Below are 13808 nucleotides of genomic sequence, written 5' to 3'. Positions count from 1 at the left end.
AAAGCCAAGTCAAGCCTGCCTGGGGGGCAGAGGAAAGCTGGTGTGAGGCTCGGGGTGGACAGGTGTCACTATATCCTATGTCTGCTGACCCTTCTCTGAGATGCCTGCATAAAGCCAAAGTGGAGCCTTGAAAGGTGTCCCTCTCCTGTGAGGATATGCATCTTGGGTCCACCATGAGCAGGGGGAAACTGAGGAGGTGTTAAGGAGGTAGGAGGGTAGAATTTCATTCCCTGGGTCTGCCTCTGCAATGTCTCCCAATAACCTTCTCCTACATTTTACTTACCTTGAACCCCAAGTCAGCCTCTCTTTTTGTCTGTGGGTCTAGGCTGTGGCCTTCAGAAAACACTCATTTCTTTTCCCCTTCTGTCCACTCACCCATGACCCAGTCCTTCCCCCCTCTAGACCACATCAGGCTGGGTTTATGCAGGCAGGGGCTGAGGGACAACTCCCAGGTGTAAGGTTTGGCTCCCTGGGGGCAGGATTGGAAGTATGGGGTGCAGTGGTGAGGCTTGGGGGCCAGAGCTTGGCTTCCTTTCTGTTCTTGTCTCTGTGGCCAACATCAACAGAGGAATGTGCACTGGATGTGTCCTTGCTGGGCCCAGGGAGGCAAGTGTCGAGGGGCAGATGGAGAACTAGAACCCAGAAGGAGAGATTTTGCAGGCCTGGGATCCCCTGGGGTGGCTGGATCAAGTGGGACCCACTAGCTTTTCATGTCCTTCATGCCACAGCCACTTGCTGCCTATTTCCCTCAGGAGGACAAAGGTCAAAGCTTTCTGGACTCTTGTCCCCTATGACTGGGAGAAGACTCTGTCCTGAGAACATTGCTGTCCAAGCTAGTTTCCCACCTACACAGTCATGAGGCCTGAGGGTGGAGGTAGGACTCAGCCTGACAGATCAGGGTACAGGCTGGGCAGAGGCCACATTTTCATCCAAGTTGGGCCAGGCAAAGGCTAGACCAGGTAGACAAGGAACACAGCTGAAAGTGGACCTTGCCTGCCCACAGGATGTTGGTACCTACCTTCTGGTGGGGAATCACCGGCAGAGGGGACTGGATTGGAGGTGCAGCTGTGGAGATGGGAATGGGGCGCTTTGACCTGGAGAAGCCAGAAATAGGGTAAAATGAGGACATCTGTCCTAGCTGTGCAGGGCTGGTGAGGGGAGCAAGTGAGAGCAACAGGGTCAGGAGCCTGAGGCCCAGTGCTCACTCTCATTGCCAGCAGCCTCCCTGGAAGGCTTGGGGCCTGGCCCTGATGAAGACAATGAGGTGAAGTCTTAGACTGTCCCATGCCCCTCCTGCCTTCTTGGGAAGTTATCTGGAAACAGTGAAAGGCAGATTATGGGTTTGGACGTCAGAAAAGCTGGCTACCAGGCCCTGACTGATCCCCACCACGGGTGCAGACCCTGGCTCGTCCTCTCTGAGCCTCATCTGTAAAGGGAGGCAGTGATAGCTCACTCTAAGTTCTGGCAGAGCAGGTGGTTGAGCAAGACTTGGTCTGGATCCATCCTCTGGTTAGAGGCTGTTCTTACTGCACATTCTTCAGCAGAGGGCTTGCCCATGCGACTGGAGGTTCCTTCCCTGGATCCTAGTTTCCCCCCACCCCTGCAGACCCTTGGTGCTCCGGAGAGCTTCTACTTACTTCTGCAAGGTGAGGCTCAGGTTGTAGCTGGCAGACTTGATCTTGTTCTGGGCCTCCAGGTGGGTCATGGTGTCTGTGTTGACACCATCAATGGCCACCACAAGGTCACCCTGGCTGAGCTGGGACTGGGCTGCCTTGCTGCCTGGGGTGATCTGAGAAGACAAGAGAGAAGACATGGACTCGTCCTCAGTGAGAGCAGAGAGTAGAGAGTTATTTGCTTTTCTTCTACAGTAGCTGGTAGTGGCTGCTCCCAGGCTGGTTCCTCTTCCTAGCACTCAGTTGTCCCACAGCATTTATATCTAATAGCCAGATTTCACTAGCATGGCATTGTCTTGCCTTGTCTCTGCTCTCTGCTTATCACCAGAGGATAATGGAATCATCAACTAGAATGGTCTTGGAGGACAGGAGACTTAAAGATTAAACACATTACATTTGCATGAGTTAGAAGTAAACTTTTCTCATGCCAAGTCATTGAAATATTAGCTGTTGATTATGCCAGTTAACCTACTCTAACATCTTTATCCTGTTCATTTGAGGTCATTTTCTAGGCTCCAGGACGAAGGAAGACTTGGCAGCTAAGACTCGATGCTTCCAGGCCAGTAAGCTGGGAAGAGACGCCCACACATGGACGGTATGATAGCATAGGTGCTTGTTGTTACCACTGGAGGTGGGCAGAGGACTAGGGGAACATGTAGCCCTGCCTGGGGGAACAGAAGACTCCCCAGATGAGGACAATATTGGCGAGGGAATGATACAGAACTTGACGCCCAGTCATTATTCCATCTCTCCAGAAGGAGGATTTCAGATGACAGGGGCCAGTCCCAAATCCCGCACACCAGTGATATCACAGAGTGCCAGGGCCTGGAGGGCCTGACACCTGTGTCCTCACACAGAACGCTGTGGAGGCTCCAGAAATGTCAGGAAGGCCTTGTCCCTGGGACATAGGAGGTGACAGCTCAGATTTCAGTCCCAGGGAAACACATGGTACAAAATTACCCATGCCAGGCCCTCAGTAATAGCACATTAAATGCCCCGGTAACCCAGACCACAGGGATACCACAGGAAATGTAAAATTCTGGAGGGCCAAATGACATCATTTAAAATAACTCACCTGTCTTGATGTCGTTACATGGAATGCATTGAAGCTCCATGCCTAAAGATAGCTCATGGAGTACCATGGCTTCACTCTCTCTCCTTACTCCATAGGAGCATGTGGAATGCCATGGAGGCCCTGCTCCTTTTGACTACATAGAATGAACTCATGACTTGATCCAATAGCATCAGGTGGAGGTCCTCCCCATGACATCATGTGCAGTGTTATGGAAGTCTTGTTCCACAATGAAGTCACATAGAATGATTCTAGACCTAACCCTGTGACATTCCATGGAGGTCTCTTCCTGTGACATCCTGTGGAATCTTCTGAAAGTATTGTCCACAATGATTTTAAGACCTGACCCTGTGATGTTACCTGGAAGTAATGACATGATGTGGAATGCTATGAAAGTCTTGTTTCACAAGACCCTGTGACGTGGCATGAGGTCTACCTTCATGACATCGTGTGGAATGCACTGAGGCCGTATGCCTAATGATATCACCAGAAAGAAGAGTCTTAAGAGGCCCTCCTAGCTTTGACTGGAAGATGCCCCTTGGCTTTTCCTCCCCAACATGACCACCAGCCAGTCCTCCTGGTTTCTCTGGAGGACACCCCAGTCAACCTCCTGGCTATACCCCAGAGATAAGACCAGCTCCCTAGCACTAGCAGAAGCCAGATTCTAACCAAGATCTGGGACCATCCTAGAAGGAGCCAAGAGAGGTACTGAGGACCATCTCATGCCCCACGTGCCAGTTTTGAGTTGGCTTCTGACCAGGATCTGGGCTTGCAGACATTTCTGCCATCCGTGGCACAGGAAGCTCCAAACATTGGTGACTCTGGGGCCAGACCAAACCAAGGTGCCCTACTCCCTACTTACACATCCATCCTAGTGCGGTTCAGAGGGTGGCCCAAGGACTGACTGTTTCTGCTAAACCATACAACTGATCACCAAAACACTATCCCACACTGTTCTAGTGAGAAAAGTAAGGTCAGTAGAACCTTGGTTATCACTCACCAGGCATTCCAGCCCTAGGGGCTGTACTTCTTCTTAAATGCTGAGCACATGTGCTCAGTGCTCCCCAATCCCAAACCTACTACTGAGAGAGCAAGGCCAACTTGGTTTGCAAAGTCCAGCACGTTCACAGGCTGACATATGGAAAATTTAGAACTATCAGGGGCTTTTCAAGTCACACATAATTCTTACTTATAAAGCATTGCCATAAAGGGCCTCCATTAATGATAGAAATGTTATTTGTCACTTCTACTGTAAGGATTGAACAAAGGTTCAAAACCAACAAACAAACAAACAAAGCCATATAATTTTCTAGATGAAGCATAGCCACCTAAGGCTAGCCTTGAGCTGTCTGCAGACGACAAGGTTCTGGCTTCACATTCATGGTTATGTTACCCTCAATGTCGTCTTATAGATATTTTCAAACTGAATTCTAAGATAATTTTGTAATAAACATCTAAATATCTACCACTTCAGTTCTACATAGCATTTTGCTGAACTTGTTTTATCACACATCTATCCCTCTATCCTTCCATTTATCCAGTCATCTTATTTCTGAAGCGTTCCCAGAGAAAGTTGCAGATGCCAATATGCTTCCATTTAGGGTTAGTTTTACAATGCCTTTACTGTCCTGCTGGATTGCCTTCAAAGCTCCCCCAATAGGGCTCCCCCTATCTACAGAGCAGGGGCCATCACTTTGCAGTAAGGAACTTCTGTGTGTGCAGGGGGGCGGTGGGACACCTGCAGCTCCTGTGCAGAATGGCAGGGCCCTGCAGCCTGTAGAGGTGAAGCTTTCCAGACAGAATGGACATTGTGCCCAGATCATGGCTGATGCGTGAGCAAGGACTTGCAAATGACATACAAGGGCAGCCAGTGCCAGATCCACTGGGACAAGTGCCTCACATATTCCCTCACTGTTGCCCAGGAAGAACTGACTCAGCTGGCCCCCTCACAGGTTCTGAGACTGTAAATTGCATAGGGGAGATTATCTGTCTTTAGTTCACAGAGCTGGTGAATTTGTACTAACAGAGAGGTTTTGGGTTAGCACCGCAACTCCCTGAGGACTACCCCACCCGAGCTGCCTAGGGTGTCAGGGATGTTGTGCCTTCAAGGGACTGTGGAGATCTCTCTCCCTTCGTCGTGGGCAGGTTATCACTAGTCTTTGGGTCTCTGGCTCTTTGTCTTGCCTGGTGCTGTCCTGCTTCCCTATCCTCAGGTGTGGGTGGTGGTGATTTTTGTTCCTTAGGAGAGAGCTCAACTTCCCCTGGGCCGGGTCAGCTGCCCAGGACCCAGGGGAACAGCGGGGTGGGGGAGCCTCCACACCAGCTCCTGACTTACTCTTCTCACACCTGCTTCTGCTTGTCAAGCTTAAGCTGGCCCAGGCTTCTGCCTGCCCTGCGCAGGACCAAGAGCCCTCTGGTGGCGGCAGTAATGCTGCCTTTTTATTTCAGGGATGGTTCAAGGCATCCTGGAAACAGGAGGTTGGGACCCTAAGGAGGTTGCTCAGAAATTTGGACGAAGGACCATCAAGTTCCCTCCTTCTGCAGCAGGACCAGCCCGAGAATGTTGGTGCAAGGACCCCAAATCACCCAGTTATCTCATCCCTCTCACTCCTTACCTTGTTCAAAAAAGAACCCATGGTGATGAAATCCTTGAAGGATTTATTCGGTTTTGCGTTTTGTTTTGTTGTTGTTGGTGGTGGTGGTGGTTGTTTTTTTTTTTTTTTTTTTTTTAATTCTATCTTCTCCTGACCCACTGGTGTTGAGTCAACTCAGGGGCCCTCCACCAGGTTTCTGAGGCTGGAATCTTTATGGAAGGACTGACTGTCCATTGTTCTCCATCAACTTGCTGACCAGCTCATAGCGCACCATGCCACCATATCTCCTCCTGAACATTTTATTTTCTTTGTAATTCTTGTTTTAATTTAAAAAAGATCTATTTTATTTGAGTGAAAGTTTACAAATTTTGGGTTTTGTTTCCCTCCCAGACAATCATTCCTAGGCAATAAGTACCATTAGTTGATGCAATTATCACAATGTCTAAGCAAACCCTCATTGTGTATTGCTATTCCCGTCACTCACCTCTGTTCATTAATCCCCCCTTCCTCTGCTCCATACTGCCAATTAACACATAGTATATAGATTGTTGATTGCTAAACACATAATGCTGGACCACCCATTCCCTTCAGATTAATCACTGTTGAGCATGTAGAAACTCTTTCCTGTGAAAGTTTTTCCTCCACTTTCTTTTTTATCTTAGTCAAAAGTTCCAGCTCACTGAGGAACCCACCATGGGCAGATCTTAGTGATCTTGGACATCCTGTCCTCTCAGAATAGGCTCAGCCCCCTGGCCCAAAGGAGCCACTCCATCTTGGTGGTCTCAGGGCATTCTGGGGACAGGTAAGAGAGGTTGGGTGTCATGAAGAAGCTGTGGCTGATGCTACCAGCAGGTGCCCAGGAGTGAGGCAATAAATAGCAGGAGCCTGGGCCAGTATGAGCCACATGTGGGGTCTCGTTTCGGCTTCCACATCCTTGAGTGTAAAAAGAGACAATGCTTTTTTCCCCTCTCTGATTATTTTGAGGATTATGCTATTGAGAAGGGATTATGTAAGGAGAGTAGAGCTGAGAAAATATCAGTAGGGCCCTCAGTGCAGATGCTGACCCTGGTCCCTTGCCAGGCCATATCCCTGGGACAGGAAGAGGGTGGGCTTCTCCAAGGGGCTTGGGCATCAAGGTGAAGGGAGAGACCTTCTTCCCAGGGCCCAACAGAGATAAGGTGTCTGCCAGGGCTCCAGGTGCACTATGCCTTTGACTCCTGTTCCCTAATTCCCCTGGCAGTAGGGAGTGGAGAAATTGAAGCATTTCTGACCATTGCTCCATCATTCGTCTAGGGTCTTAGTACCAATAATCCAGGCCAGAGAGGCCCCTGATGAAATTCCTTCTCTCTAGATCCACCAGAAGAAGGTTATGAGTACTTGGGGGGAGAAAGTAGTGGAAGCTTAGGAATCATGTGACTTCTGAATCTCTTCCTCCCAGCCCTCTGGTAGTTTGGAGGGAGTTCTAAGGAGAACTAAGGTCTAGGGCATTCTAAGGAGAAATGTGCTTTAATACTGAATGAGTAAACTATGGGCACATAGTGTTTACTCCCTTCCCTTCTGACCTCCACTGGGACCTTCTTTCATCCCTCATTTTATCCCTTAAACCTTCTGTCTTCTCAGGACCCCTCTCTACAACTCCATCCTGGCGATAAAGAAGTCAGTTTCTTCTACCATGTCTTTGCTGTTCTGTTCAGTTCCTTCTGTGTTCTCCCCCTTCCTTTCACTCAGACTTCTCCACAAAGTGACCAGCATGTCTGTCACCACCACCACCACCACTACCACCACTGTCCCCATCCCACTCACACTCAGTTGTCTGATTTAGGTAATTTCACACATTCTGGTGATTTTCCTACAGGACTTTGAACTCATTCATTCTTATTTTATCTCTACTGAATTAGAATCTATGCAAAAGAATCCAATGGAGATCATACTAGAATGCAATTTCAGGTATCTGGGGAAGAAAGGCAACTGCTCTGCAGGGAGTTGAACTAGAATGAATTAGCCCCTTATTCCCTGTGCCTGCAGCTGAGGGTCATAGTCCACTTCTCTAGATGACCATGGCCTCCTGAAAGCTTTTTTCCGTCCCCAGCCTCCTCTATACTTCCAGTCACTGTCTCTCTCCTCTAATCCATCCTTGCATTTTTGTCTCCTCTGCACCTCCTTCCAGCCACTGCTTCTCTTCTCTTCCTCCTCCTCTAATCTATGCTTGCTTCTTTGTCCTATATGCCCTAGACTGTCCCATGGCACATCACCCCCAGGGATGGCGATGGCCAGGGAGCAGTGGAATAACCAGGCCTTCTAAGATGGTTCCAGTAGAGGTAAGGACAAGCCTATTTCCAGTGGGGTAGAGAAGGCTGTCCTTGTGAGTGGGAGGTGTCAGAATAGAGGCCTTGCAACCAGGGGGACACAAAATGAGAGGGAATCACAAAGAGGGGATAGGAGACCCAGAAAATTGGGGTGGGCGATTCCCCCAACCTGGAGGATGGCTTCCCACTCACTCTTAGGATCCAGCCAGCGGAATTTTTCCTCCCCTTAGAACCCTCACAAGGTTCTGGGTCAGCCCTGAGCTTCAGGAAAAGAAGCTTGGGAGGAGAGAGCCATCTAGAGGGTGGGGGAGGGGGGGCTAAGGAGCCTCTAACTCCATGTTCCAGACAGGAAGGCCCCAGCCCTCTCAGGAGCCTGACCTTCAGTGTGGCTATAAACAGCATGGCCTGTCAGCACTGCGAGGTGCTGCCCAGGAAACAGCACACTATGCTCCAGCGGCCTTGAAATTCCAGAAATCTCTGGCACCGCTGCCCCAAAATAATCTCGACCTGTCCCCTCACCCCTCCCTGGGGACCCTCTGTCCTCAGCACCCCCGCTGTGGCCTGAAGGGATGAGAGCCATCACTCGGAGCTGGGCCCTTTCCCAAGCCCATCACACTTCCTGGGCCAGGCTCAGCCCTATGATTCCCCACCTCCTGACCATCCCTTGCAAAACAGCAGACTATACTGTCCTGAGCAAGCACAAGTCAGAAATCGCTTGCACAAGTTTGGAGACATGAAGGCATTATCCTCATTTACAAACAAGAAGGCAGTCTGAGAGAGGCAGTCGGTTGTCTTTTCTAGGGGAACACAGCTGTGAAAAGCAGAGTTAGGTGAAAGCATTTGTCTCTTCATAAATCTGGAGGCTATAACAAGGCACTGAGGGTGGGACCCCAGGCCATAGCCCAGCCTCAGGCCTGAGCTGCTGGTACGGCGAAGGGGCCAAACCTCAAGCCTCAGGGCAAGCCCCCTGGTGGCTGCCCCGCCCCTCCTCCATAAGCCAGGCCAGGCTGGGCGGAGTGAAGGGTGAGGAGCAGCTCAAGTTACAGGCCCAGAGCACCTGTCTGGGATAAATAAAGGCTTTTCCCTCCCCTCCTCGGTCTCTTCTTGAATCTTTTTCTGTGGGCCTTCACTGCAAACCTTCTGTCCATGCTTTCTGGGAAGGCCCAGGGCTGCTCCCACTTGAGGTTGAGGCAGTGTGAAGAGCAGGAACAGGGAGCTGCTGCTCAGCCTTGAGCAGGTGGGCAGCTGGACTTTCTTGCAGGAAAAACCTGCAGCCTGTACTGCAGCTGACAGAGTGAGTGTTGGGATGATGCTGTGTGCCAGCTCATCATCAAAGTGGGAGGGATGAGGGGGTTAACAGGAGAGCTAGCCGCTTCCAAGGACCCAGAAGTCCCACCCATGCCATCTCCATTTCATGGCAAATGCCTCTGCCTGGCTCTGGGTCATGCCAGCCTTGCCTGCCTGACTACCCTCTTAGGAATGTCATGAATGTGGTCAAGCATGCCAACCCCATCGAGATCTGAGGGACTCTACCTTTGCTAATGCCCCACTAAATAGCTTTCAATGAGACGGGACTTCCTGGCTACTCTCTGCCCTTGCCACAGGGTGGGAAATGGGCGAGGGTGGAGGAGAGAGGTTTCTCTAAATGGTTTATCTATATCCACGTAGGGGGTTATTCTGCTGCCCCAAGGCAGTCAGCAGCATCACATCCATCCCTGCCTGAGCAGCAGGTTCTATTTTTAAATGCCCCCCCTGGTCCCTGGCCCTAGTATATCCCTATAGCCGCCTCCCTGCAGGGAGGACATTTCTCCTGTTGTCTAACTTGAAGCCTCTGTGTTGCAATTTAAGCCTTTGGCTGGAGGGACCAGGTGGTACATAGACTCTGGGTGAAGTCATTGGCTATCCTGGGTGCCACTGAACAAAAAGGCCAATTTCTATGCTGGAGGTAGGACAGGGAACATCTACAGGATGGTGGGGTTGGAGGAGCCCTGGCCTCAGTTCTAGACATAGGAGGTTTGGGGGACCAGAGAGTCAGGATGACTCACATAGAGGAGAGCTGTAGCCACAGGGTTTAAAGGTCTACATGAGCAGGAGTTCAAATGCTCATGTGTCTCCAGAAGAGGTGTGCAAGGACTGGGCTTTCATTTTATTTCAGGTGCGTTGTCTCCAGGACAGCAGGCTGGAGATTCTGGGATGGACGGAGCTAGATTTGTAGCAATGGATGGACACAAGGCTTCTTCTCTAGACCAGAACCAGGCCAGCAGCCCAGAGGAGTGTGGTCTCTGTGGCCTATAAAAAGGTCCCCAGGTACCCCTGAGAGAAAGGAACTTCTCTTTCCTGGGATCCCCTCAAATACCCTAGATTCAAGAACCAACACTGCCCCTCTGGTGGAGGTTTGGCCTGTGACCATCTGTAGCTGTCCTCTGCCTCCCTCCTGCCAGGTTCTCTGTGTTTCTACCAGCAGCTTTCAAGTATTCCCTAGGTGCCCTAGACCACTTTGGTGCTCCCCATGCCCCTGCCCAAAGCAAGTCTTTGCTGCTTTGGTGAAGAAACTGTCTCCTGGTATCCCAGGAAGCAGCCACTGTCCTCTTCCTGTCATCCCGTGACCTCATCTTATCCTGTCCAGACCAGCACTGCTGTTTCTCAGTCTCTGCCTCAGCCACCAGGGGTTGAACTAGCTCCTCAATCGGCCCAAGCCTTTGGCTCAGCTCTGCCAGTGACTTGTAGATTTCTCTTACTTGACACATGTTTAATGATTTTAGACACTGTATTGTAGACATCTTGCTAGGTGTTAGGGACATAGACGTGATAAAAACAAACAATTTCTCATGGAGAACTCGTTCTCCAGCACATTCTAGCTTTTGATGTCTCCTGCAGGTTGATATGAATGGCCTAGATGGACTCCAATGTGGTGCCACATTCCTGTCTAGTGCTATTCCTTGCAAGGTCTGCAGAACAGGGAACTTGGGGCATGAGGTGAAACAAGCAGCCACACAACCAGGGGCGGTGGGAAGGACAGAGCCAGTGAAAAGCCCTCACCCATGAAGCCACCAGTGTCTGGTTCTGGAGAGGGCTTATTATATCTCAGGTCTTGGATAGAGTAGCTGATGTAGCCCAGGATTCTGTCCACCTCAGCCCTGTGGCCTGACAACAGGCAACAAAGGTCAGGAGTCTGCCTGTTCACTGACTGTCCCCAGCCTCTGTAGGCTCAGAAGGCTCTACCATTGGAAGCGGGAATTTCCAGGAGATGCTCCAGGTTTGAGGGCGCTCAGAGCACCCCATGTCCCGAAAGGCTTAGAGAGGCACTACGCTCTCTGCTCACCTGCTGGCTCTGCAAACTCAACATTTCTTCTCTACTCAAAAAAACCAAGCTGACCTGACCGGTCAGTTACATGTGGGCTGAGAGCACCTGCCTGAGGCTAGCATATCCAATGTATTTATTCCCAGCCTTTAGACCATGGATGGGGCTGTGCTCTGCTTCCCAAGAGCCTTGGGAGGATGGACAGATGGACACACACTTCCCCTCCCTGTGAGCACCCTCCCACCCAGGACCAGACTGTGGGCAGTATGCACTCACCCGGGAGATGGTGAGCGGCATGTTGAAGTCCTTGCCTCCCTGCAGGCGGAAGCCCCAGGGGCCAGGCCCAGTCAGAGTCACACTGTAAGACATGCTGGAGTGCACAGCTTCAGCCTCTGCTGAGAGAAAATGTCAGTGAGAGAGAGTTTACCTGGATCCTTCTACCCCCAGCCCACTTCTTCCCAAGGCCTCACTGCCCAGCCTTGCCTGCTCTATCCCCTGCTGCCCGGCTGAGCTGTGTGGAGCCCCTGAGAGGCTCCTAAGAATAGCAGGAGCGAATGCCATCGACACTGATATCTGTCCTCAGCTGCGCCCATAAATGGGCTGTAACCCTACACTGCACAGCCTGCCATGTCTACTGTGACTCACACAGCTAATATAGCCCCTGGGGAGGGCATTTGGCACCCAGCACCCCCAGGGGCAGAAAGGGAGTACAGGCCAGACTGGTGATAATGCTTTCACCTCTTGCTCTCTGCATTCTGCTTTTCTCTGTTCTTTTGAGAGCCCACTCTCTGCTGAGTTGCAACCCCCGGCCCACACAAGGCCCAGAAAGACAGGGTGAGCTTCCTAGGACACTGGCTAAGTGGTTGTTGATGTTTTGTGCCCCTGGCAACGTCTCAGGTTATGTCCTGTGCAGAATGGGAGCCCCTGTAGTGGGAAGAGCGAGCTGAATCCTTAGCTGGCTGGTGTACTGCTTCAGCACAGCCGGCTGGTGACTGGGTCTGGGCTCTGAGGGCTGGACTACACCTCACTCCTTGGGTCTGGAAAGGCTGCCATATCAACCATTGGAACTGTGGCGCAGAGATGCTAAATGACTTTTCTAAGATTACAGTTACAGGCCCAGGCCACTCTGCAGTTGTGGCCCATTCATGGGACTCCAGATAACGGTTCCCAGAGGGTGGGCGACAGCATGGGGCCTCCTGAAGCCCTGGTACACTCTTTGGCACAGGTATGAGGTGGTTATTCCTGGTTCTTATATCTCATTTGTGCTCTGGAAAACTTGACAGTAGTGTGGAAACTCCAGCTGTCTGTGTCACTGCCAGGCCAGTGCCCTTTGAGAGAAAATAAATGGCAGGGGCAGGGGGTAGGGAGGAGATGTCATCTATTCAGCTGCTGGGACTGGAACTAAGGCCAGAAGGAGTGTGTGGAGGTATTGTATGATGTGCTTGGGCCATACCCTAGACATAGTAGTAGGTGGAAGTCAAGGTCTCTTGCTACTTGTGACAAGTTTCTGCCAGTGTGGGTTTTGGGAGGCAAGATTCCCCCAGAAGTATTCCCCCAGGTAGTATAGACTCCACTTGCTGGCTGTGGAAACTGAGGCTCAAGGCAGGGACTGGGCTGTGTTTCTTTCTATCCCTTCCCTGGGCTGGGTGTGAGGACTCATAGGAGATTTGAGTGTTACTGCCCTTGGTCTGACACCAGAATTGTCTCTGTGGACAAGAGCACTCATGGCAATTGTTTTACCTCGCTGAAGGGTCTCTCAGTTGGTGATTGCAACTATGATGGTGAATTTGAACTGCTCATTGGCAGCCTCCTTTGTGTGGCACCCTGTGCTCGTGTCATATCCTAGAAACACCTCTGCCTGGCACACACAGCGTGCACTGTAGAAATCCCCAGATTATCAGTGGTTTGGTAACTTGCTTCTGTTAACTAACAGCTGTTAAAACTCAAAAAGGCCAAAGCAAAACAAGGTAAACTCAAACTCAATGCTATCAAATTGCTACTCATTGCTACTCATAGCAGAGCTTCCATTAGCTTTCTGAGCCTATAAATCTCATAGGAGACGGTGAGTTTCTCCATTGGTGGATCTGAGTTAGGGAGTGGCCTTTGGGTTAGCAGTATAATTTCCTGTAGACCTTGACACCAGAGCTCTCTGGTGCTGTCAAGGCCATTTCAAATCATGACAAACCCATGGATGTCATAATAAAACTGCCTTCCAGGGACTGGAGAGCATTATGCTGAATGAACTAACTCAGTTCCATAAGGACAAATACTATATAAAAACATTATTTAAGAAGGAGCATGAGGATCCAAAGGGGAGGGGGGGAAGCAGAGGGGTGAGAAGAAGAAAGGGAGGAATTAGTAATGGATCACAAAAAAAAAAAAATTAAAAAAAATAATGGATCACACCATTTGATGGGTGGGGGTTAGGTAAATGGGAAGGAACTGGTGTGAAACAAAATGTATTCGAATTTTGTAAATAAACTAGTATAATTATAGAGCAATTAAAAAACTAAACAAACTTCCCTCTAGGGTCTCTTGGTTATGAACTTTTGGAAACAATTCATCAGACCTTCTTCTAAGGGTACTTCTGGGGAGATTTGAACTGTTAACCTCGTGGTTAGTAACCTAGTGTTTAACTATTTGTGTTATTCTGGGATGGCTGGTTATTTGTCCAAGTTATGGCTTTAGTGATAGAAAAGAGGTTAGAGATTACATCAGAGAATTTTGTATAACCAATGATTGATTAATTTAAAATCTCTATCTCTATATCTATATGTGTTCCCATTCCAAAGAAAGGTGACCCAACTGAGTGTGGAAACTACAGAACAGTGTCATTGATTTCACATGCAAGCAAGATTCTGC

At 50.0% G+C, this 13808-nt stretch overlaps 1 protein-coding gene across 6 annotated transcripts in view; it reads right to left on the bottom strand.

The window, feature by feature from the left end:
• Positions 1 to 11372, bottom strand: part of LDB3 (LIM domain binding 3) — a 126537-nt gene extending 115165 nt beyond the window's left edge. For 4 of the 6 annotated variants that reach the window (XM_006894472.1, XM_006894473.1, XM_006894475.1 and 1 more), the window contains exons 1-3: positions 11223 to 11315; positions 1638 to 1789; positions 1019 to 1094 (exon numbers count right to left, since the gene is read on the bottom strand). In XM_006894472.1, the coding sequence (XP_006894534.1) occupies positions 1019 to 1094; positions 1638 to 1789; positions 11223 to 11315 (321 nt within the window). Of the gene's footprint in view, positions 1 to 1018; positions 1095 to 1637; positions 1790 to 11222 lie in introns of all 6 variants that reach the window. The other 2 variants (XM_006894474.1, XM_006894477.1) reach the window with 1 other exon arrangement.
• Positions 11373 to 13808: the final 2436 nt, after the last annotated feature.

This window comes from Elephantulus edwardii, unplaced genomic scaffold (genome assembly GCF_000299155.1).
Source record: "Elephantulus edwardii isolate Elephantulus edwardi_28Jun2011 unplaced genomic scaffold, EleEdw1.0 scaffold00144, whole genome shotgun sequence".
Classification (NCBI taxonomy): Eukaryota; Metazoa; Chordata; class Mammalia; order Macroscelidea; family Macroscelididae; genus Elephantulus; species Elephantulus edwardii.
The sequence above is the reverse complement of the archived record's forward strand: the minus strand, read 5'-3'. Positions and strand labels throughout refer to the sequence as shown.